At 34.1% G+C, this 26491-nt stretch overlaps 1 protein-coding gene across 6 annotated transcripts in view; it reads right to left on the reverse strand.

The window, feature by feature from the left end:
• Positions 1-26491, reverse strand: part of BMP2K (BMP2 inducible kinase) — a 126107-nt gene that overhangs the window by 52844 nt on the left and 46772 nt on the right. For 5 of the 6 annotated variants that reach the window (XM_082389332.1, XM_082389333.1, XM_082389334.1 and 2 more), the window contains 6 exons: positions 16082-16200; positions 12765-12870; positions 9354-9496; positions 6782-6903; positions 4557-4638; positions 755-887 (listed from right to left, as the gene is read on the reverse strand). In XM_082389332.1, the coding sequence (XP_082245458.1) occupies positions 755-887; positions 4557-4638; positions 6782-6903; positions 9354-9496; positions 12765-12870; positions 16082-16200 (705 nt within the window). Of the gene's footprint in view, positions 1-754; positions 888-4556; positions 4639-6781; positions 6904-9353; positions 9497-10751; positions 11077-12764; positions 12871-16081; positions 16201-26491 lie in introns of those variants that run through there. The other variant, XM_082389337.1, reaches the window with a different exon arrangement.

The following is a 26491-nucleotide window of genomic DNA, read 5'->3' on the forward strand; positions in this document are numbered from 1 at the left end:
GATCTCAGTGGCTGGAGGCTATGACAGAGGATGTTTAAAATGGAAAAAACAGAGTAGAAACGCTAGAAACACTTTAACTGAAACAGTGCAGAGCAGTGCTGTTTAAATACTGCAACTTCCTAACATATTTAATATCTGATGATCCTCCCCCTCCCCCAAATCATCTTTTTCAGAAATTGTACCATGTGCATATATAAAATATTAAATTACAGTACCTGTCAAAAAGGAAGAAAAAATTCTTAAAAGAGGCTGTAATGAAAACTGAGGTGTTCTTTTGGAATCAAAGGCCCACAGGATTTCTCCTTCTGACATACGCTTAGGTTGCTTTCTAATTTTATAATCAATAAGGAATACTAAAAAGAGTGGCCAAATAAACTACTATCTAAGATTGGCAATACTGTGATCTAAAGAAGCAACAGATCTGGATATTTGGATTTCAAAAGTTCAAAGACTGAATAACTAAATGTTACGCTGTTAAGTTTTTCCAGAAATTCTAGTTTCTTTAATTACATAATCTCTATGTTCTATAAAACCTTATCTAGAGCTTAAAAATACCCATGTACTAATCATTAATTAATCTGCGTTCATTCCTATAGAAGTCTTATAAACATCTTTTTAAATGTATTTCTTGACTATAGTTTCATAAAATTATAATACATGAAATTAAAAGACTAGGTTTAGGTAAAGGAATGGAAACAGCAGGCCCTAAGTACTGTATCTTATAATGTTTTTAATAAATTTTCCAAGTACTTACTTATTAAACAATGTATGTTATGGGAGTAACGGGAATTGTCTGGGATGGTGAAGCTGCCATCACAGATAGCAACCTGACTCTCACCAAAAGGAAGAGTGAAGAAACAAAGTTTATACAGCAAACATCCCAGGGCCTGTAAAACAAAGCATGAATATCATCAGAGCTCAAGTATCAACTTAACCACAAGACAAAAAAAAGGAGCCACAAACCAAAAACTAAATATGTTATTAAAAGAAATAAAAGCCTAATGTTTCTATACTGGATCAATCTTTCCACAAATTACAACTTAAACAAATTAATGCACTTAATTTTTAAAAAGGCATTTAACTGTATCATTACCATATTTTTCTATCACATCTGTGGCTAGCTGGCTGAATTAATGTTATCATGGAACTCTAGATCATGAATGATATAACTAAAATTAGAAGTGGCTGGTTCCCTTTGGGAGAAAAATTACACCTTTATTTCTTTCACAAGGAAAATATATATTTAGTACATAACTAGCATATTATAACAACCAACGATGTAAGCACAAGGCTCCTCCGATCAGAATTTTTTGAAAATTCACTATAATATCTGTTTTAAAATCCTGAGATTCCAAGTACAAGTTAACCAGAAGTTATACTTAGCAGACAACCATCAATACTGATTATTCCCTGATTTTCACTGATTTCATGAGCACGTCATTATTTCAGAATATATTATTCACTGAGCACATAATATAAAAATTAATTCTCTACTTCTATATATAATCCTACAATTTTAATTCTACATTACACTAGTCATATTTGTACCTGGGTAATCTATATAAAACTCAAAAAGGAAGGGCTCTGTCTGCTTCACTTGCATGGATTCATAGACATCAGAGCACCAATAAATCTACTTGCTGACAATGAAGACAAAACACCCTAAAACACAAATTGCATCTGGAAAAGTAGCACAGGAAATTTTTAGCTAAACTGCCAACAGCTCAAACCTGAGACACAGTAATAAAATGTGATTTTCTGCTCAAGAAATCATTATGCTGTCACAGGAAGTGTCACCTATAAGCCTTATGAGTGTAAGGGGTGATTCTAATTCTAAATTGATTATATAAAATTATCCAGGAGTAACTATACAATTACATTAGCAATAACCGAAATTTGGCCTATCTAAAAATTAGCAAATCAGCTTTCCTTTGTTGGATTTTCTCCACACAGCAACTTAGCAAACCCAATTAACAAATACACTAGTTTTATAACTACTATGAAGATCACAATATACAGAAATACCTTTCTGAGTTCAACAATATTAACTTACAACACATTATTTTCAATACTATAACAGTCTTCCAATGAAAAAAGTTTGAAGACTCTAGAAATTTCAATATATTAGTTCAAAAACATTACTAGATTGTTTACCATATGACTAACAAAACTATTAAGATTCTGAATAGAAATAACCAGTTCAATGTGGCTTTAAAAAAATTTACAATGCTTTTTTTCTATAAGGAAGATACTTGCAGCTTTTATGCAGCAAATTGAGCGTAAGCCTTCTTTAAAAGCACTAAAAAATATATTATTAATGGTGTAATATCTGCATTAAATTACACCTTTCTTCTGCCCAAATGATAGTTAGGCAAACTGCGTTTTAGCCAGTTTTATCTTGTCAATCAAACCTTTAGTAACGTGTCTTTTGTTGCGGGAGTTCCCAGATAACAATTTTAGATAGCAATGCCAGTGTACTTAAAAAACATAAATCTAAAATACTCTTGCTTTACAGAGTGTGAGCACAGTGAGGTGTCCTAATTTTTTTTCACACCAAAGGCATTTCCCTCTTTATCCATTTGATACAATGAGAACTGTTGAAGAAACAGGAGGGAACGAATGACCTTATTTTGAAGGCTGAGTATCACCATCTTTAATTTTCCTCATTAAAAGGTAACATGAAGCATCTCTCACTGAATTTCCTACTGGTCAATAAAATCAGCATCCTAGTTCTCAGGATAAAAATAACCTACAATGAAAACTTCAAAACAAAAATTTTTTCCCCAAAATATATATGCTAAATGAATACTTTAACCTCAATATCATAACCCTCTGAATCAGCAGCATTTTTTTTCTGGGTATTCTTGAATTCACACCTAAAATGTTGTAGCATTTCATCTGAGCTAAGACAAGCATTAAAATGGCATCATGGAAATTAAAACTCTGTCAAGCATATAAACACAGATTCTGTTTTCTGATTACTTTTCTGGCTTCTTTTTTATCTTTGAGTTATCTATTTGTCATCCCACAGCTATACCAAGTTATCCATTATAGAAATACTGTCCCATATACTAATCTGTAAATGGTATAAATTTTAAACTTATCACTGACAATTTAGTATGCTGCCTGGCATGCATTCGAAGCCTGGTGAAAAATGAAAACAACAAAAAAAGATTCCCTCCTTTTTGTTAAGATATTGGGTAGCAATCACCTTCTTAGAGACTTTGTTTTTTTTTTTTAAATCAACCCTTGATGATTTCAAAACAGCAGTCAAGCTATAATGTCTGTTGTTTCCTCTGCTGTTGAAATATGCTTTTAGGTAATGTGGATTTCAACATCAGTCACAAAATTAGGCCAGAAAAGACTTCCACAATTACCTCCTCTAATTAACACCTTCGTCTCATAAATTAAGATCCAACTGAATTTGCTTTCTACATTATACTGCAAGCCATTTACTATAAACCATTTAATGAGTCAAATGTTAATGCTGAGAAGAGCGAATGGAATTTGAGTCACACAAGCTGGTGATCTGTAAGCAGTATCAAGTTACCTAAATCAAACTTATTCCCGGTTTGATTAAATTATGTATACGGTCAAAAATTCAACTACCACAAGATTTAAGAACCATCGGTGAAAAAGTGTATATTACGTAGACAGAGGAAAACCAATCATAGATAGATACTCTTTTTTTTATTATCTTGCAAGAATACTTGGTATCCCAACCCCTGTAAGAGAAGGCCAGGAGAGGGGCACCAAGAAGATACTCATTTGGGTTCACACGTTACACTCGACTACTTTCTAAACATTATGTTTTAAAACAAAATAAATGACTTTTCTTGGAAATTCTAGAACTACTTCCAAAGGAGTATTTTTCCTCCATCCCTAACATAGCCACTAGTGGTAGATATGGCTAAATACCTGTTAAATTTAAATGAATTCACATCTAAAATAGAGTTTCCTGCTAGTTTATTAAATATAGCCCAAACACATTTTACTTCTGAAATAAGTTCTAAAGAAGTGTGGGCACTCTAACGTAAAGTTCAACTCTATAGAAACATGATATATCTCAATAATTCAATCCACATATAGATGCTAAATGATAAAGAACCTCAATATATACAGGTTAGTCAACAGTATGTTTATAATTTTTAAAAAGTTTTACTCATGTTAGTTTCCACTAAAAAGATCCTAAAATACTCCAGAAAATTATAAACAATATTACGTAAGAATTATGTCCAGCTTTTCCATACTGTGATCAACCAAAATTGCACTCAAATAAAAAAAAAAATGTTAACAATCATATATAATTTAAATTCTAAAAAATACTGTGGTAAAAAGTTACATTATATGGAAATCCTTTATTTGCCTTTTTATACCTAAGCTTTCCATCTCAGGATCAAGAAGATAATATGTGCTAATATTTTTCTTCTGAAGAAGAAGCTTTACTGTCCACCACTCTCTGCTACTTATTAGGAAATACCTTGCGGAGGACAGGGGGAAAATAATCAGATTTTGTTAATTTGGTTAGTGAAAATGTCAGCCTTTCTTGGCCTTACCCAGATATCAGCCTTGGTGGTGATAGGTTTCCCTCCATAAAGGTTGATCATTTCAGGGGCTCTGTATGACAGAGTTGTATACCTGGCAGTAAATAAGTAAAATGGAGTGGAGATATAAAAAAAAAGACAGATACTACATTGTTTCTACATAAAATACTACGAAAAACTTTTAGGTTCGATAACATTATAAAGAAATAATACTATTTTAAAAGCTCATTAAAAGTCCATCAAGGATTAAACAATACAAAGCATCTATACACATTTTTATTCAACAAGTGCAATTGCATCTATAATGATAAAAACAATTTTTAATTGAAAAATTTTAAATAAAGGTGACGTATGGGAAACGTAGTTTTCCTTGAATTTCTTCTATGAAATAATACAATTTGACTATGAAAATATCCTTATCAAAATATTTTAGTCTATTAATTTAAAAGTAAAGCTTCCACCTTCTCAAAAAATTAATTTCTATGTTTATTAAGCAGCTTGTTTTTATGGACTCTAACATAATTCCTTGCACACAGTAGTAAATCTCCTTTAGGTTTGTTTTTATAATTGTTGCTTTAAAAGTAATCTCGTTGCCATAATTAACTATTATTAATTACACTAATTAAGTACAATTCTAAAACTGACTGTCAGCATAAGCAATTTGGAATTAAAAGATACTGTGAATAAATATTTACCAGTATAAAAACTCCAAATCCATTATGAACAGAATAAAGTAGTGCTCAATGAACAGAATAAAGTGGTGCAGAAATTATTAGAATATCAGAGGAATTCCTATATTATGGCATAATTTAGGATTCATTTTCAGTGTTTATATGTTTCATTTTACAGAGTATCTTAAAGCTCAATATTCTACCATCTTACTTTTTCCAAATTACCCTGACTGGGTGATACATTCTGATGATACTACTACAGAGGAGCGATCTAAGAAACCAGAATATAAACTACATGAGGACGGGACTTTATTTTTTTTGTTCACTGCTATACTGTAGCACCATCAACAGTGTCCACTACATTGTAGGCCCTAAATAATTACCTGTTAACTGAATAAATGGTTAGATCATTAACTCCTCAACTGAGCCACAAAGCACAAGAATCCATGAGCTTATTACATTCATCACTAGTGTACAATTCTGCTGAACCTTAACTATACTTCAGATCTTAACAGCAAGAAATGAAACTTCCAGCAAGTCAAAGATGCTTGAGCAGAATTCTGCAGCTGTCACTATACATCACAACCCAATCTTTTTAAATTATATGTATATACAAATATCCACAAGAAGCTAATTCAATAATTCATTGTTCTGTTTCTTCAGGACATTTATATGTTTACTAAGGAGTTTGTTTTATGGAATCTAACATAATCATCATAGGCTGTTTCCTGAGTAGAAATATGTTAAGTCTAGAAAACCATAGTTTTATACAAATGGTCCAGAGTAAGATCAGCTCTACTTCAGCTATCTCAAAATATATGTTGCAGTTCAAACGAAAGCTCCTAGGCAGCCTTAAACAATTGAGAATTTGTCAGGAAGTGAAGAAAAGCAACTTAGAAAAGGCAGCTACTTAGAAATTTCTATTCTGACAGATCTTTCTGCATTCTGTATCATTTTATTAAGATAACCTAAGATTTACAAGCAGTACTATTTTCTAAAACTAGAAAACAGAAAAGTCAGGGAAAGGTCCTTATAATAGTACTCTAGCAACCATGGAAAGTACAAGATTAAGAAAACGTAAGGCAGATACGAGTTACATTTCTAACAGAAAGTTTTCCAATACAATATTATAAAGTAACAAGTTTTCCACATAGTTTCCAATGCATTAATAGATCAATCTTCTTAATATTAAATATGAAGTTTAATGTTTTCAAATAATTTAATTTTTTCCTAAGAAGCACAAATCCTCAGTACTGATAAAAACAGATGTTTAACTGAATTCAGCAATAACTTCAAACTCCCTTTAATGATTCCACTAATTACTATAGCTTATTTAACAAATTTCTTGATAAATTTGTTTACAATGCAGATGAAAATTTTGTTTCCATTGTAAAATGTATTTCCTATTGAACTAGATGAGACATAAACTAATCAATGTCTATGGCACAGAAATATCTTAAAGAAATCTATTAATGGAATACCTAAAATTTATATTAAAAGAGCTGGTCACAGACTCAAGTTAACTAAAATTCCCATGAGACAAAGCACAATAAAGATAACACTTACTTTTTAATTTCTTCTTCTACTATATTAACTCCATCTTTCTGAGGATTAAGAAATTTATTTGTGGCACTGCCAAAGTCACAAAGTACATAGTTTCCACCATCATTCAACAAAATATTTTCCACCTTCAGAAAAGAAATGCAATTATTAGTAGTATTTTCAAGGTGAAAATTATCTTTTTATAACAATGTTTTTACACAATAAACACTGATATGTATATATAGAGAGAGACAGAGAGAGATAGGTAGAGACAGAGAGAGAGAAAGAGGATACCTCAAATTGTGAGAAAGGACAAATGATTCAGAACAAAAATATACTTTACTTTATCTACTGCTTCTCTCACTAAGAACAGAGAAGTGCTTCTCCCATCCCAGGATGATTTTTGCAAGAGCCAAGGAACCCTAAGTCCTCTCAAAAACTGCTTCTATGGAAGAGAAGAACTAGTGGCAGTCAGAGTCTATACTACACCTCCATTTTTCTCCTTTTCTGACACTTAGCTTACCTATAGAAAGGTAACAAAAACCATTACAATTCTACCTCTGATTGACTCCTAATTCCATTTTTATCTAAAATACTACACTGAAAAACACAGATTTGACTTTATGCCTTAACTTAGAGATCAGAGTTGTAGTAACTTAAATAAAAATTATGTGCACAGTTTCTAAAACAGGAGAATGTGGGTTCACAGCCCAGCTCTGCTACTTATTAGCGTATGTACCCTTGGACAACTTGCTTAACTACTCTTGTGCTTTAGTCTCCTTATCTATGAAATGGGGAAAATAATAATATCTATTACATGGGATTGTTGTAAAAACTGAAAGAATTAAAACATGTAAAGGGCTTAGAACAGTGACTGAAATAAGGTAAACATGCAATAAATGATACTATTATTAATATTTTTACACAATATTTTTTATTTTTATGATACAGTTTTAAATGAGTAATTCAATTTCTCTCAACTCTACCAAAATACTCACATTACAGTTTCTTTACAATTTTTCTTCTATATTTCATTTTACTCTACTTTTAAAAATATTCAATATTTGTACAAAATAAAGATTTATACAAGAAATCAACTTAAAAAAAAGAAACTTACTTAAAACAAACACAGGATTGCATAAATTTACACATGTAAAAAGAACTAAGTATATGAAATATGGTCTATATAAAATTATGCAGTTCAATGTCTTTTTTGTTTTAAAATCAAGAAGACTCAGCTGAAAACATCAACTTTACATTTAAAAAGTTAATGAGCTACAACAGTGCAAAAAAATCAGACCCAATTATTGGGGAAAATGTAAAAGTTGCATATTCAAGAGAACTGAAATGAACTATACTGGTTATCGAAATTAAGGGACAGAGGTCTGCAGTCAAGTATTTCAATCTTGCCTTGACTTGTATCCTTTCAGTACAGGTGTCCCTAGATGATGCTTTCATGGTTAACAACCTATATTCTAAGTGACATCTTCTATTCTCTTGTATCTTAAGAGCATTTTATTATCACTTTTCATAAATTTTGTATAATAAGTCAGAATTAGGATTCATTCATTCATTAAATATTTATTGAGACCCTGCTATGTGCCAGGCACTGTTCTAAATGCTTGGATACATCAGTACACAAGAGAAAAATCCCTGCCCACAGGAAGCTTACAGCGTAGTGGGAGAGGACAGAAAATAACCAACAGACATAATACATAAGCAAATTTTATAGTATCAGAGAAAGTGACAAGTGATAATAAAAGGTAGAACAAGTAGAGTATGGAAAGGTTAGGTTGTAATTATAAATAAGGTGGTGTAAGGACAGGACTCACTGAGAAAGTGAATCTGAGCAGATTTGAAGTGGGGGAAAGATTAGCCATGGGATATCTGGGCATAAAGCATTTCAGGAAGAGGAATTTTTGTAATCTTAGTGTTTGCAGGTATCAAAGAGGACACCTATGCTTCTAAACAATATGTGTAATGATAGCTCAAGCAATATGATACCAGGAATGTCCAATCCCCTTTGGGCACTTTTTCCAATTTAACAAGTGGGTACCATATACAAGAGGTCAGATTCCATGAAAATGTAAGACAAAGTGACCTTAGAGTGACAATCATCACCAAATTATAGTAAATTATCTAAAACTACAGTAAATTATAAATAAATGAGTAAAGAGACCCATGTATGGTCACCTCCAATATCTCTGGAAAACACCCTGATGCTTAAAATGAATTATAAGAAATAGGAGGAGTGCTGAACTGGGAAGAATAGTGTGGAGGGATATCCAACCTGTGTCAGTGATGTTCATATTTTTGTTCATATGAAACCTTTTAAAGAAGCCTGCTCTGTAAAACAGAAGCAAAGTAGGGAGCACAAAATCCACCTCTACAGCCGTGCTAGCAACCCTCAGGGTCATGAAAAGCACAATGTCAATTCTATAGTCAGTCTTTATATAGCCTCAGGACATGTAGCTGGGGACAGAGAGGCCAATCTCAGTGCTAGTAATAAAAACTGGTTTATATGAAGACAGTCCAAGAACATTTTTAACTCCAAAGTTTAAAAGGCATTAATCCATAAGTAGACTAAAGTTCATACCTTCAGATCCCGGTGAATTATTGGAGTCTTACACTGATGCAACCTTGCAACAGCTTCACAGGTATCACAGAATATCTGTAACACTTCTGGTTCTGTAAAACCTGTCTGCAGCTTCTTATTCATCTGATTCACTACCTGCCCAGCTAACCAAAAAAGTAATTTTGAGAAGACATATTTTTAATAAATGAAGACTACCACAAACAAAGAGAGTAAGAAATGTCTATGGTCTCAGGTAATGGGGAATTGGCTTTTTTTATAATTTTCATGTAAGGATGCTTATTATACCATATTGTGTTGATTCAATGACATACATTTTTTTTTCATATTTTACATCTCTGAAATGAGAACATCTTAAAATAAGTGACGTTCTGCTAATGCTATTGGCCATATTTTAACATCTTCAAATTCAGAGTGTACCTTGTAATTGATGGCATCACAGATTTGAAGAAATGGTTATTCTTTATGGTTATAATTTATAGTCTAAAGGCAGAGATAAACACTAAACAATCACACAAGTATTTATCATAATTACGTACAATAAGGATAAAATGAGAGAAACCCAAATTTAAATTAGTGAAGGAGGATGGGGAGAAGAAAATGCCAGAGAAGGCCTAAGGAAGTGATTATTTATGTTGAGACTGAAGGTTAATCAGGAATTAACCTGGCAGAGATCTGGGAGAACACACTAGTGACAGCAAGTGACATATATAAAGGCCTCTAGTTTGGGAAAGAGCTTAATGATTTTGAATAACTTCAAGAGAACCACTGTGGGTATGGTCTAGAAAGCAGAGAAGAGAGTAAAGTCAGATGATACTGACAAGACAAACAAATCAAGATTTTATCTTGAGATTTTTATCTTGAGAACCAAGGAAACTTCCTGATCTGACCTTTTAAAAGATCTCCTTGATTGAGGGATGGAGGAATCACAAGAGTGGAAAAAGAGAGATGGGTTAAGGGGCTAATGCTCTAAACCAGGTTAAGAGATAGTGGGCAGAGTAACTTACTAAAATCAAATAGCCACAACAATGAGCCCCGAGAGGATTATTAAATATTACAATGTATTATAATAATTGATAATCTAATAATGACAATTCTTAATTACTAAGAGAAAGTTTATTATCATTATATTTTAAGAATGCAAGTAAATACATGACTCATTCACAGCATTCTAACAGAAATCAAGTTTGGAAATTTGAAAAGGCAAGTTTATGTTAACTTGAAACTTTCCTGTAACAAGTGTGAATAAATGAATGTCTGCTACTGTGTAATCTGTAAGAAGGTGCATACACACCTGTTCCTTCTATTATTACTGCCTAAACAGCATACTCATATATTTTCTGAAATAGGTGTTTTTTCTTAGAACTTTAAAGCAGCGGGGAAAAAAAACATTTATTTTACCTATCAATCCTCAACTTTCAGAAAACTCAGGTCCATTTGGTTGTAATTTGTTCAAAGTGTCTCATATAAGATTGAGGCACTTGACTAGGCAGCAATTTCCTCCATCCTCTTGTTTGTCAGACACCCTGACTCATTTTATCCAAAAATTAAACAGTAAGAAAAGTGTTTTATTGGTGTTCATTCACATTCTTGAAACATCTTTTCACAGCTAAAGAAATCATAACCTTGAACTCATTCTATCTTTTCCACACTTTCAATGTTGTAATGAGTAGAATAAACTTTAAACAAAAGTCAATCTTCTTTCTTCCCTTCAGAGATCTTTGGGCTAGAAGGCTTGAATCACAAAATCCAGTCCCCAAAAAAAGCTAAAAAGCTCTATTTGATCTGCATTTCAAATGTAGAAACAAACAAAATTTCATTATTCAAAATCAAAGTCTTCTGAAAATTAAAGTAAAATTATTCTAATGAAAAATTTAAAAATCAGATTCAGAAAGCAAACAATGTATACTGAAGGTCTTTTAAAATAAGGTGCATGTAACTCCCAAATCTTTACATATTTTTCAAACAGTTATCATCTAAACAAGAACTTTTATACTCTGTCCAATTTCATCATTAAAATTTAAAAAGTCAACATTTTTCTAGCCTCAACAATCTTCATCTCTCTGAGATTACACTTATTGCCACTGAATTTAAAATGCTATACCATCCCATTTAAATTTTGATATGACTTTTTTTAACAAGATACTTAATTTTATCTGCAGTAGACTGCACCATTGGCTCCCAAATACTCACTTGCCTAAAAACTGAAGCTCATCTAGCTCCCCTTTTAAAATGTTTTCTGGATGACAATTAAACTCATCCAGGATTATAATTATGCTCAATTCAATTATTTTTAAAAAGTTACAAGTAGCCAAGTTACAAGTAGCTATTAGTCAACTCTCATCCAGCTAAGAATTGGCACCTTAAATGCTAGAATTCAGGAAAGTAGGATAAAGAAAATCAGTATCGTCTCCTTAAAGAGATCACAATGCTTTACAGTAGAGAAGATGATATATAAATAAGGAAAAACAATCAAGAAAATATCTAATTTTTTACATTATATATGGAAATAAGTTACAAACATATCACAATAGATATTATAATATTGATTCATTTCATTTTCCTCTGTCCTTCCCCCTTCTTACAAGACTGGAGTAAATGAGACCACATTTTCTCCATTATCATCACCAACCTCCTTCTCCTCCAACCTTCAGGAAGTGACAAGAGTTCCTGGTACCATAATTAACAATCATAACTGTCTTAAGAGAACTTATATATAAACCAGGGCTCCCTAGAATCCAAACTGTCAGATACAGTCTGATGGGGGAGGGAGGAAAGCAAGTTTGCAGGAAATGGATTAATTGCCCCCATTACACCCATTAAAGTAAAAAAAAAAAAAAAAAATTTCAGGGACTTTAAAAATTATTATTATAATTCTTAAGGCATACTATACAAGCAAATATTTCTTTGAAAACACCACATTATATCCAAATAAAATGTGGTTTTCTATCTTCTGATGTTTTCAAAAGACCACATAATGTAAGTTTATAAAAATTATAGATCAAAATGCATTTATTACATCTAATACGTTCAAAGATAACATGGTAGCGTGCTGGAAAAAAATCTTCCAACACTAATATGGACACAGTATGCTCTTCTTGGTTGGATTATAGAAGAAATGTATAGGGAACAGGAAAGGTGACTGTTCTTTATGTTTTAGATTTTCTGTTTAAAACCCAACAGCATTTTTCTAATTGTCCATTAAAATAATGCTCATATCATCACTGCATCAACTATGAGTAGGTTTTAAATACTTTTTAACAGCACTCCTTATTTAGACAAATAATTAAAGCTGAGATTGCAATGAATGCCCAGAATTAGGTGACAGCTGCCCTGGGAGAAACCAGGACACCTGCTAACCCATTTTTACGGGCAAATTTTTTTAGCATAAAACAACTGCAGAAAAATACTTACCTCGACAATATTCCATTAAGATAAGCACTTCCCATACATTATCACTAATTGAATTAACAGTACAGTCCAAATAACCCACGATATTTTTGTGACCAGACAGCTCTTTCTGTAAAAAATAAACAAAATTTTAAAAACTGGCAAACATATATTTTAAAGGTCTATCATTAACAATGATTTCAAGTCTAAATTGATATGTTTAAAGAATTTCAAAAAGTAAGATTGAGGTGTAAGTATGGAATCTGACACATTTCAAAAAGGTTTCTACAGTTTCAATGGAAAGTTTATTTATATGTGACTGTCAGTTCCTAACAAGCAAATAGTTAATGAATACTTATTTTAAATTCATTGGGGAAGAAAGAGATGGTTCATTCAAAAGTAACAGTTTCCAGGGCTTCCCTGGTGGCACAGTTGTTAAGAATCTGCCTGCCAATGCAGGGGACACGGGTTCGAGCCCTGGTCTGGGAAGATCCCACGTGCCGCGGAGCAACTGGGCCCGTGAGCCACAACTACTGAGCCTGATCTCTAGAGCCCGTGAGCCACAACTACTGAGCCCAAGTGCCATAACTACTGAAGCCCATGTGCCTAGAGCCCGTGCTCCGCAACAAGAGAAGCAGCTGCAATGAGAAGCCTGCGCACTGCAACGAAGAGTAGCCCCCGCTCTCAGCAACTAGAGAAAAGCCCGCACACAGTAACAAAGACCCAACGCAGCCAAAAATAAATAAATTAAAAAAAAAAAAAAAAGTAACAGTTTCCAAAAGTGAGTGTACAAGATAGTCCTTTGGGACTCAAGAATAAAATATCAGAACTTTTACTTATTTTTATCTTAAAAAGATAAAGAAATTAAGCTCTAACATTTATGAACTAACAATTACACTCTCGTTTGTTTGTTTTGTCTGCAACATATTGCAATTTATGTCCACCTAGTCAAGTGAATTTATGAATGTATGTACTTTTAACTAAATAACCTAAAAAAATAAACAAATAGCTAAAAAGGATTTTTGTAAAGAAACCATAAAGATAACACTAATATTACAAGTACAAGAAAATAAGAAGAACATGGCAAATCTGACACTTTTGCTCCTAGTACAAGACAATCATCAACATTTATAAGGTTAAAAATCATAATGATCTAAATAAGGTCTGTCTGTAAATTAAAAACTCTTATCAAGAATACTGTTTAAAATAACTTACATCCACTATCATTAAAATAAACCTAGTTTTAAGTGTTTAATATAATTTGAGATATTGGCTAACGGCAGCTGAACATGTGAATAATTCATAAATAAACATAAATAGTGAAGGATTAGTCATCAAAAAACAGTTGGAAGACAACTGCTCACCTCCCCAAAATATCTTATTTAAAAGCATAGGATCTGAGTTTTGCTGAGGTTGATGATGACTATATTTTATATATCTGAAAATTATACAAATTCTATTGAAAGGAAGAATTACAGTACAATACCATATCTGGGCTCAAGTTAGAAAACTTAGTCTAAGATTCCCTATTATCTCAGAGTAAATCTTTTCACCCTTTTGACTAATAGCCTTACCTGAAAAAAAGCAAGTCTCAAAGCCTAATCAACTCTAGTCTAGCTAAGGGATAGGGACAATAAAGGCAGAATTCTGATATGTCATACTGTACAAACGTGCCTATCTTCAAACAAAAAGGATCAAAATATGTGTGTTGATAAAGATGTTGATACAAAATAAGAAAATCTCCCTCTTAGCAGTTGGGGAGGCTTGACAGTAACAAGTGTTTACAAGGAAGTGGAAAAACTAGAACCCTCCTAACTAACACTGCTGGTGTGAACAGAAAATGGTTCAACTGCTGTGGAATTAATGGTTCCTTAAAAAGTTAAATGTGGAATTACCATATGACCCAGCAATTCCACTCTTAGATACATACCCAAAAGAACTGAAAATAAACAATACATATGTACACATATTCATAGCAACACTACTCACAATAGCCAAAAGGTAGAAATAGCCCAAATGTCTATCCATGTTTTTTTTAAAAAGTCCATCAATAGATGAACACATAAACAAATTTTGATACATATATAGTATATATGATAGAATATTATTCACTCAAAAAAAGGAATGAAGTGCTGATAAGTGCTACAATGTGGATGAACCTTAAAAATATGGTAAGTGAAAGAAGCCAGACACAAAAGGTCATATACTGCTTGATTCCATGTATATGAAATATCCAGAATAGGTAAATCCATCAAGACATAACATAGACGGGTGGTTGCCAGGGCCTGGAACAAGAGTGGAATGAGGAGCAACTGCTTCATGGGCAGGGGTTTCCTTTTGGAGTGATGAAAAGGTTTTAAAACAAGGTAGAGGCAGTCTGTGCACAATACTGTGAATGTACTAAAAACCACTGAATTGTTCATTTTAAAATGTGAATTATAAAATGTGTAGTATGTGAATTTCACCTCAATAAAACAAAAATGTTAAATATATATATTAGCACTTGATAAACAGTGGATGAGGAGGAGGAAGAGGAAAATAATAAAAGAAAAGAGGAAGAGAGGAGGAGAAGGAGAAAGAGGGGAGAACAAGAATAAGAAACCATCCAGAGCACTGACAATTAGCAACTCTAGAAAAAAAGGAAAGTTTTATTCTGTAATTTTCTCGAAATGTTTAATCTAGTTAACTGAGTAACTGAAATTTTCTTTAATGATGTATTAAAATATTTTTCACTTTTCCTAATATTAAAGAAGAATTTTTTCCTTGCTGAAACATACCTTACCAATACTACAGAGTTCACACACACACACAAATCAACTTTACAGCATGATTTTAAAAATGAAAAGCAAAACTAACTGTTGTCTGTGAATAGTAACACATATAGTGAATGTATTAAATACCCAAGGGAATGGTAAGCACCAAATTCAGGATAGGGGTTTCCTTTTGGATGAGGATAACAGTATAAGGATAATGTTAGAGACGAATACACAGAAGGCTTCAACTGTATCTGTAAGCCTTTAATTCTTAAGTAGGGTAGGGGGTAAACAGGTGTTCACTAATTTTCTAAATTCTTCTCTTCTCAAAATATTCCATAATTTAAATTTATTTTAAAAAGGAAAAAAGAAAGCAGAGAAGCTTGCCTGTTGAACTACAATAGGGAAGGGAGGAAAGGTAGGAGTTCTTTGTATTTAGCCCTAAGTATGGCTATAAAGAGTACACTTCAAAGGTTATCTAGATGTGCCCAAGCCAATAAGCAGCTTGCCTAAAGGCTGGTTAATGTTATGTGAAAAACTGAAAGAAAATACACCAAATTTTTCAAATGGAATTACTCTTTCACTTACCATAATTGTAATTTCCCTTTTACAAATGTTGAGGTCTGTCGCGTTATTGACATACATTCGCTTCAATGCATAGCGGAGTCCACCATGAGTCCGCACCAGGAAAACTGTGGAGAATCCACCTAGAAGAACAAGAATCGATTAAATAAGAAGAGTTTGAAGCTCCTGCCAAAATCATGTAACGGCACTGAGGAGCTTAATCTCACAGGGAAATAAACTGATTGTACACAAGACAAAAATAAGAACAGTAAACAACTAACACATTGTACTAAATTAACAGCCAAAACATTGGCTTCCTATGCCAATCATGAAGTAGCACATACAGGATAACATGCTTCTCAAGTTAAAATATACAAATATCATTTGAGTGGGAATATTTCTTATATAGGATGTGGAAAATGTTACAACTTAACTATATCACTATAGTTTGGCAAATACTAGTGATTGCCTACCCATCAGCCTCTCCATCTCAGTGATGACAAAACACTGATGTGATTTAATATGAGACATCAACAGCATCATATGGGTGGGTCCCTTTTAAAGTTCCAGAGGTTGAACCAACACTGTTCTAAGGCAATAATGGGAATCTCGTTTCCTCTTGTCAGCAACTGATTTAGGATTGAATATGTAACCAATTTTGGCTATATGGGACATAAGGGAAAGTATGCTGAGGGTTGCAGGAAAGATTTTCCAACCAGAAGAAACAAAACAAAACAAAAAAAGGATTTCTATGACGAGGCTCTGCTCTTCCTTCCAGCTTTTGGATTTTGTTCTATAAGAATATAATCTTTAGACCTATGGCAACCATATGTGGTCATGATGGAAAAAAGAATCAGAGAGAAAATGACCCAGAACACTGAATTACTTCGGCTACTGAATTACACAAGACTTCCAGACCTCTCATGTAAGATTATAAATGTCCTCATTATTTATGCCACAGTCTGTTAACTGTACCCGAGAAAGCATCATATCTGAAACACATAGCCAGGTATTCTAAAGGACAATTACTTCTGTCACATATAAACAAAATTTCCACCTTAAGTTTTTAAAACTTATTTTGGCATAGGATATTTTGTAGCTTAATTATAATTTTAAAATAAAAAAAAAATTACCAATAGCCTCATTCACCAGAGGGAAGACAGCAGAAGCAAGAAGAACAGAAGCAAGAAGAAATACAGAAGCAAGAAGACAGCAGAAACAAGAAGAACTACAATCCTGCAGCTTGTGGAACAAAAACCACCATCACAAAGAGACAGACAAGACGAAAAGGCAGAGGGCTATGTACCACATGAAGGAACAAGATAAAACCCCAGAAAAACAACTAAATGAAGTGGACATAGGCAACCTTCCAGAAAAAGAATTCAGAATAATGATAGTGAAGATGATCCAGGACCTCAGAAAAACAATGGAGGCAAAGGTCGAAAAGATGCAAGAAATGTTTCACAAAGATCTAGAAGAATTAAAGAACAAACAAACAGAGATGAACAATACAATAATTGAAATGAAAAATACACTAGAAGGAATCAATAGCAGAATAACTGAGGCAGTAGAACGGATAAGTGACCTGGAAGACAGAATGTGGAATTCACTGCAGTGGAACAGAATAAAGAAAAAAGAATGAAAAAAAATGAAGACAGCCTAAGAGACCTCTGGGACAACATTAAACGCAACAACATTCACATTACAGGGACCCCAGAAGCAGAAGAGAGAGAGAAAGGACCTGAGAAAATATTTGAAGAGATTATAGTTGAAAACTTCCCTAACATGGGAAAGGAAATAGCTACCCAAGTCCAGGAAGCACAGAGAGTCCCATACAGGATAAAAACCCAAGGAGAAACACACTGAGACACACAGTAAACAAATTGGCAAAAATTAAAGACAAAGAAAAATTATTGAAAGCAGCAAGGGAAAAATGACAAATAACACACAAGGGAACTCCCATAAGGTTAACAGCTGATTTCTCAAGGGAACTCCCATAAGGTTAACAGCTGATTTCTCAGCAGAAACTCTACAAGCCAGAAGGGAGTGGCATGATATACTTCAAGTGATGAAAGGGAAGAACCTACAACCAAGATTACTCTACCCAGCAAGGATCTCATTCAGATTCGATGGAGAAATCAAAAGCTTTACAGACAAGCAAAAGCTAAGAGAATTCAGCACCACCAAATGAGCTCTACAACAAATGCTAAAGGAACTTCTCTAAGTGTGAAACACAAGAGAAGAAAAGGACCTACAAAAACAAACCCAAAGCAATTAATAAAACGGTAATAAGAACATACATATCAATAATTACCTTAAACGTGAATGGATTAAATGCTCCAACCAAAAGGCACAGGCTTGCTGAATGGATACAAAAACAAGACCCATATATATGCTGTCTACAAGAGACCCACTTCAGACCTAGGGACACATACAGACTGAAAGTGAGGGGATGGAAAAAGACATTCCATGCAAATGGAAATCAAAAGATAGCTGGAGTAGCAATTCTCACATCAGACAAAATAGACTTTAAAATAAAGACTATTATAAGAAATAAAGAAGGACACTACATAATGATCAACGGATCAATCCAAGAAGAAGATATAACAATTGTAAATATTTATGCACCCAACATAGGAGCACCTCAATACACAAGGCAACTGCTAACACCCATAAAAGAGGAAATCGACAGTAACACAATAATAGTGGGGGCCTTTAACACCTCACTTACACCAATGGACAGATCATCCAAACAGAAAATTAATAAGGAAACACAAGCTTTAAATGACCCAATAGACCAGACAAATTTAATTGATATTTATAAGACATTCCATCCAAAAACAGCAGATTACACTTTCTTCTCAAGTGCGCACGGAATGTTCTCTAGGATAGATCACGTCTTGGGTCACAAATCAAGCCTCAGAAAATTTAAGAAAATTGAAATCATATCAAGCATCTTTTCTGATCACAATGCTATGAGATTAGAAATCAATGACAGGGAAAAGAATGTAAAAAACACAAACACATGAAGGCTAAACAATATGTTACTAAATAACCAAGAGATCACTGAAGAAATCAAAGAGGAAACCAAAAAATACCTAGAGACAAATGACAATGAAAACACGATGATCCAAAACCTATGGGATGCAGCAAAAGTAGTTCTAAGAGGGAAGTTTATAGCTATAAAAGCTTACCTCAAGAAACAAGAAAAATCTCAAATAAACAATGTAACATTACACCTAAAGAAACTAGAGAAAGAAGAACAAACAAAACACAAAGTTAGCAGAAGGAAAGAAATCATAAAGATCAGAGCAGAAATAAGTGAAATAGAAACAAAGAAAACAACAGCAAAGATCAATAAAACTAAAAGCTGGTTCTTTGAGAAGGTAAACAAAATTGATAAACCATTAGCCAGACTCATCAAGTAAAAGAGGGAGAGGACTCAAATCAATAAAATTAGAAATGAAAACGGAGAAGTTACAACAGACACTGCAGAAATACAAAGCATCCTAAGAGACTACGACAAGCAACTCTATAACAATAAAATGGACAACCTGGAAGAAATGGACAAATTCTTAGAAAGGTATAACCTTCCAAGACTGAACCAAGAAGAAATAGAAAATATGAACAGACCAATCACAAGTAATGAAATTGAAACTGTGATTAAAAATCTTCCAACAAACAAAAGCCCAGGATTAGATGGCTTCACAGGTGAGAATTCTATCAAACTAGAGAAGAGCTAACACCCATCCTTCTCAAACTCTTCCAAAAAATTGCATAGGAAAGAACACTCCCAAACTCATTCTATGAGGCCACCATCACCCTGATACCAAAACCCGGCAAATTTCCTACAAAAAAAAAAAATTACAGACCAATATCACTGATGAATATAGATGCAAAAATACTCAACAAAATACTAGCAAACAGAATCCAACAACACATTAAAAGGATCATACACCATGATCTAGTGGGATTTATCCCAGGAATGACACGGATTTTTCAATATATGCAAATCAATCAATGTGATACACCATATTAACAAATTGAAGAATAAGAACCATATGATCATCTCAATAGATGCAGAAAAAGCTTTGACAAAATTCAACACCCATTTATGATAAAAACTCTCCAGAAAGTGGGCATAGAGGGAACCTACCTCAACATAATGAAGGCCATATACGACAAGCCCACAGCAAACATCATTCTCAATGGTGAAAAACTGAAAGCATTTCCTCTAAGATCAGGAACAAGACAAGGATGTCCACTCTTGCCACTATTATTCAACATAGTTTTGGAAGTCCTAGCCACAGCAATCAGAGAAGAAAAAGAAATAAAAGGAATACAAATTGGAAAAGAAAAAGCAAAACTGTCACTGTTTGCAGATGACATGATACTATACATAGAGAATCCTAAAGATGCCACCAGAAAACTACTAGAGCTAATCAATGAATTTGGTAAAGTTGCAGCATACAAAATTAATGCACAGAAATCTCTGGCATTCCTATACACTAATGATGAAAAATCTGAAAGAGAAATTAAGGAAACACTCCCATTTACCACTGCAACAAAAAGAAAAAAATACCTAGGAATAAACCTACCTAGGGAGACAAAAAGACCTGTATGCAGAAAACTATAAGACACCGATGAAAGAAATTAAAGATGATACCAACAGAGAGATATACCATGTTCTTGGATTGGAAGAATCAATATTGTGAAAATGACTATACTACCCAAAGCAATCTACAAATTCAATGCAATCCTTATCAAATTACCAATGGCATTTTTTACAGAACTAGAACAAAAAATCTTGAAATTTGTATGCAAAGCAGTCTTTAGGGAAAACAACGGAGCTGGAGGAATCAGACTCCCTGACTTCAGACTATACTACAAAGCTACAGTAATCAAGACAATATGGTACTGGCACAAAAACAGAAATATAGATCAATGGAACAAGATAGAAAGCCCAGAGATAAACCCATGCACCTATGGTCCACTAATCTATGACAAAGGAGGCAAGGATATACAATGGAGAAAAGACAGTCTCTTCAATAAGTGATGCTGGGAAAACTGGACAGCTACATGTAAAAGAATGAAATTAGAACACTCCCTAACACCATACACAAAATTAAACTCAAAATGGATTAAAGACCTAAGTGTAAGACCAGACACTATAAAACTCTTAGAGGAAAACATAGGAAGAACACTCTTTGACATAAATCACAGCAAGATCTTTTTTGATCCACCTCCTAGAGTAATGGAAGTAAAAACAAAAATAAACAAATGGGACCTAGTGAAACTTAAAAGCTTTTGCACAGCAAAGGAAACCATAAACAAGACAAAAAGACAACCCTCAGAATGGGAGAAAATATTTGCAAACGAATCAAAGGACAAAGGATTAATCTCCAAAATATATAAACAGCTCATGCAGCTCAATATTATAAAAACAAACAACCCAATCCAAAAATGGGCAGAAGACCTAAATAGCCATTTCTCCAAAGAAGACATACAGATGGCCAAGAAGCACATCAAAAGCTGCTCAACATCACTAATTATTAGAGAAATGCAAATCAAAACTACAACGAGGTAACATCTCACACCAGTTAGAATGGGCATCATCAGAAAATCTACAAACAACAAATGCTGGAGAGGGTGTGGAGAAAAGGGAACCCTCTTGCACTGTTGGTGGGAATGTAAATTGATACAGCCACTATGGAGAACAGTATGGAGGTTCCTTAAAACACTAAAAATAGAACTACCATATGACCCAGCAATCCCACTACTGGGCATATACCCTGAGAAAACTATAATTCAAAAAGACACATGCACCCCAATATTCACTGCAGCACTATTTACCATGGCCAGGTCATGGAAGCAACCTAAATGCCTATTGACAGACGAATGGCTAAAGAAGATGTGGTACATATATACAATGGACTATTACTCAACCATAAAAAGGAACGAAACTGGGTCATTTGTAGAGACTTGGATGGATCTAGAGACTGTCACACAGAGTGAAGTAAGTCAGAAAGAGAAAAACAAATATCGTATATTAACGCATATATGTGGAACCTAGAAAAATGGTACAGATGAACCAGTTTGCAGGGCAGAAATTGAGACACAAATGTAGAGAACAAACGTATGGACACCAAGGGGGGAAGCGGCGGGGGTGGGGATGGTGGTGTGATGAACTGGGAGATTGGGATTGACTTGTATACACTGATGTGTATAAAATGGATGACTAATAAGAACCCGCTGTATAAAAAAATAAATAAAATTCAAAAATTCCAAAAAAAAAAAAAAAGAAAACCCTAAAGACTCCACATACACACGCGCACCCACCCACCCACACACACACACACACACACACACAAAACTGTTAGAATAAATTCAGTGAAGTTTCAAGATCAAATTTTTTTTAAAATGTCACTTTTATCAATTTGTCAGCCCTTCTAACACAGCAAACTCAGCAATGATAAGGCACTAGCACTCCAGTTCAGTGCAAAATGCTCAAAGGGAAAGTAAACTATTGGGGATAGACAACAGGGGAAAAGAGCTCCTAGGATGACAGTCCAGAATCAGTACGGATTCATTCCGGAGTCTCCATATCCTCTAACTGCACGTATAAGAAACTGTACAACTCCCACCTTATAGATTTGGATTTCCATGTATATAATGTAGGGGAAATCAAATCAAACACCTCACAAGGCAGTTACCAGGAGAGAAAAAGATGATGTTTGGGAAAGGTACTTTAAGTAAAAGCTCTAACAATTCAGGGCATTTCTTTAAAAGATGTTCATTTAACATAATTTCATATGCAAACATTAACGAATTAGTAGCATTAATAAAGTGCTACTTAAGCTGCTCAAATTTTATTTGATTAAAAAATTAAAGTCAATGCTAAAACAGAATATATCTAGATACAGAAGTAGTATGGGTACAGGTCAAGATAAATCATTTATATAGCATTTGTTTTGAGATATTTTAGAGATTCCCCTAGAGCGATGATTCCCAAGCACAACTATGCATCAGAATTGCCTGGTGAGCTGGTGTGTGTGTGTTTATCTTGAATAGTTTCCAGGTTCTGACAAGTCTGAATCAGAAGGTCTCAAGTCAGGCCAAATACATACATTTTGCTAAACCACCCCTTACTCATTATTCTACTTCCGTATATGTTCTTATGAATATATAATAATATGAACTGATTATTAACTGGGGCGGCAGTGGGAGTCCCCCAGATGGTTCTGATGCACAACCTAGTTAAGTACACACTGAACCACAGTAAAAAAATTCCTGAAGGAACCATGGATTCCATCCATCAGCGGTCCCCAACCTTTTTGGCACCAGGGACTGGTTTCGTGGAAGACAACCTTTCCATGGACTGCGGGGGCGGGGGAGGATGGTTCAGGCGGTACTGTGAGCGATGGGGAGAGATGGGAAGCTTCGTTCCCGCACCCGCCGCTCACCTCCTGCTGTGCAGCCCAGTTCCTAACAGGCCTCGGACTGGTAGCAGTCTGCAGCCCGGGCACTGGGGACCCCTGCTTTATATCCATTCTCAACCGTACATATAACAAAGTAAATTTATCCCTATGGATTAGGAAAATTAGGGGAAAAATGTTAACTAAGTTTTGTTCGTAAAACCCCTGTTCCTAAAAATTAAAGTTTGATAATTTCATCAATCCTATATCAGACATAGATCTGGCAAAATGTTAAGTCTTCTACATAGAGAGATGATGTGTTCATCAACTATGATTTACACCTAAACATGGTAAACACTGTACTGGTCTTCAGCAGTGCCTGCTCTGAGAATGAAATGGAATAATTTGTTTGTATTTCTCCAAATACTATATTTTCCAAAATTTTCTGATTAAGTATTAGTTAGCTAATATTGTTTCTGTTTGAAGAATGTATTTAGTGGGAGGTAACTAGTTGAGACATTATAGTAATCCAAGAGAGGACCATTATCTGCTTGCCACCAATCCATAATCCACCAAATTCTCCAACACACATTCTTCACAGAAGGCTTTCAGGACCAACCCAATTCATGCTCCTCACTCCCTCAGGCACCTCTATATAGAGTTTTGACTATATTATCACATACTTCAATTTTTAACTCATTTTATACATAAATCAAAAGAATTTATGGCAGTAACCACAAATTCCACTTATATATTTCTATGTCCAATGCAACATATTGTTCAAGCCCAGTTCCAGGGACGTTTGCTAAATTAAAGCTAAATTTATACTTCCAAATATTGGATTACAAGAATACTATAAAATATTCCAAATGTTCTCAAAATCCCATGAAAATAAAATAATTAATGACGGATATTGGTCTTTGTTATGTTAAAGAGGTGATTACTGGTGATGTCTCTAGATAGCTTCAGGTTGGAGGCTGGTCCCAGAAAAACCAACTACTGTGTATGATTAGAGAGTTGAAACTTTTCAGACTTTTTCCTATCCCACCTCCCAATCTCTGAGGAGAAAAGAGTCATTAGAGATTGAGTTCAATCACATGACCAATGATTTAATCAACCATACCTATGTTAAGCTACTTCAATAAAAACTACAAGTAACAAGGTAAAGAGAGCTTCATGGTTGGTGAACATACTAACATACTGGGAGAGTGGTGCATCCTGACTCCATGGGAACAAAAGCTCCTGCACTAGAGACACTTCTAGACCTCATCCTATGTACCTGTTCATCTGGGTTTTTCATTTGTATCCTTTATAATAAAATAGTAGTCATAACTATAGCACTTCCCTAAGTTCTGTGAGTAGTTCTACCAAATTATCAAACCTGAAGAGGGTGTCATGGGAACACCCAAATTTGCAGTCAGCCCAGTCCATCAGAAGTGCTGGTGGTTCCCTGTCATCTGAAACGGGGGCAATCTTCTAGGACTGGTCCCACTTGTGGGGTCTGCACCTACTCTGGGTACTGTCAGAACTGAACTGAATTGATAGACATCCAGTTGCTGTCAAAAAATTGTTGTTGGAATGCAACCACTTATCTAGTAGTTGTACTTAAGGATGTATTTTATCTTCTACTTAGGAAGATGAGAAGTATGTCATCAAACAACAATTAAGAAACATTTAATGTAACCATAATTCAAAATGGATGTGTAGTGGTCCAAAAGGTCACTACAAATTGGGTCCTTAATAAATATTTGTTCATACAATTAGGCTTCCTAATTGTATGCACAGCACCTCTTTAAAATTCTCACAGCTTTCTGTTCCATACCATATAGCATATTTGATCCTGTTTATCAATCTGTCTCTTCCACTAGTTGTTAAGCAATTTGATGAGGGTCTCACACAATAGTAAGTGAAAAATAAATAATCAATGTGTTTAGAACATAACTGTTAAGTCACTTTTGAATTAACCAAACTGCTCTGAGAAAAGAAAAAAAAAAGGTTTTTTTTTTTTTAACAAGGTTTGCCTTGTTAAACCTAACATACACTAATTTCTTTGACATAACCTGACTACAAGCAAAAAAGTTTCCCAGTCACTACAAGAAATCAATTTCATCAGATATAATTTGCATTCTGAATGTCCCTCAGTTCCTAATCAGTATTTTCTTTCCAAAGAACTGAAAATTCAACTTGGAAAAAGTTACATAAAATTAGATACCATTAAATGTTTCCTGTAACTGAGGTTCTCAACCCGTTTTCTTGCCCAACATGAAGGACTCTACTCACTCCCCAAAATGATAGAGACTGTCAGTGGAACTGGGAGAAAACTCTCAAAGTTGAGAAATATGACATTAAGAAACTGATTCAGCAAGGATCACCACTGTATGACAAAATCCTAGATGAAAGGTTTATGAGAAATAGGATAGTCACATGGTATCAAAGTATCAAAAGGAAAAACATTCCTTTTCATGGGAGAAATTTGGGGGTCACTAATTTGGCATTAATATCGACATTATATGCTTCCTGATGTGATGGAATATGAAGTAATTAAACAGCATCACCTGTGAAGTACCTTTGTTAAAAACTTTTAACCTAATAAAACTTATGGCTTATATTGCAGTTTACAGAAAACAGGGGCTAGGAGAATATGGAAAATGATAACACAAAGAAACAGACAAAGTCTGAGAGATTAACTCTGGCTAGCTTTCTTGTACAGTGTTCCATATGTGGAGTACAAAAATGAGGGGAGCAGGACTACATTATAATCAAATGTAATACATAATCCTTGATTAATTACTAGTTTTGAAAAAAACTCTAAAACATGATTTTTGTTGATAAACTATCTGAAAGTAAGTGGTCCCTTTGGGACAATGACAAGTCTTGGCACATCCACAACCACTGAGAGGTATTAAAAATGTAATAGGCTGCTTGGGCAAGCACAGATGTTTAAGAGACAACCAAAAGCTGAGGCAGGGCTGAATGACAAGATTCATCTCTTACACGGGGTCACTCCTTCAAAACTGTG

The sequence above is a fragment of the Balaenoptera borealis genome, assembly GCF_965194805.1.
Source record: "Balaenoptera borealis genome assembly, chromosome: 4".
NCBI classification, from domain to species: Eukaryota; Metazoa; Chordata; class Mammalia; order Artiodactyla; family Balaenopteridae; genus Balaenoptera; species Balaenoptera borealis.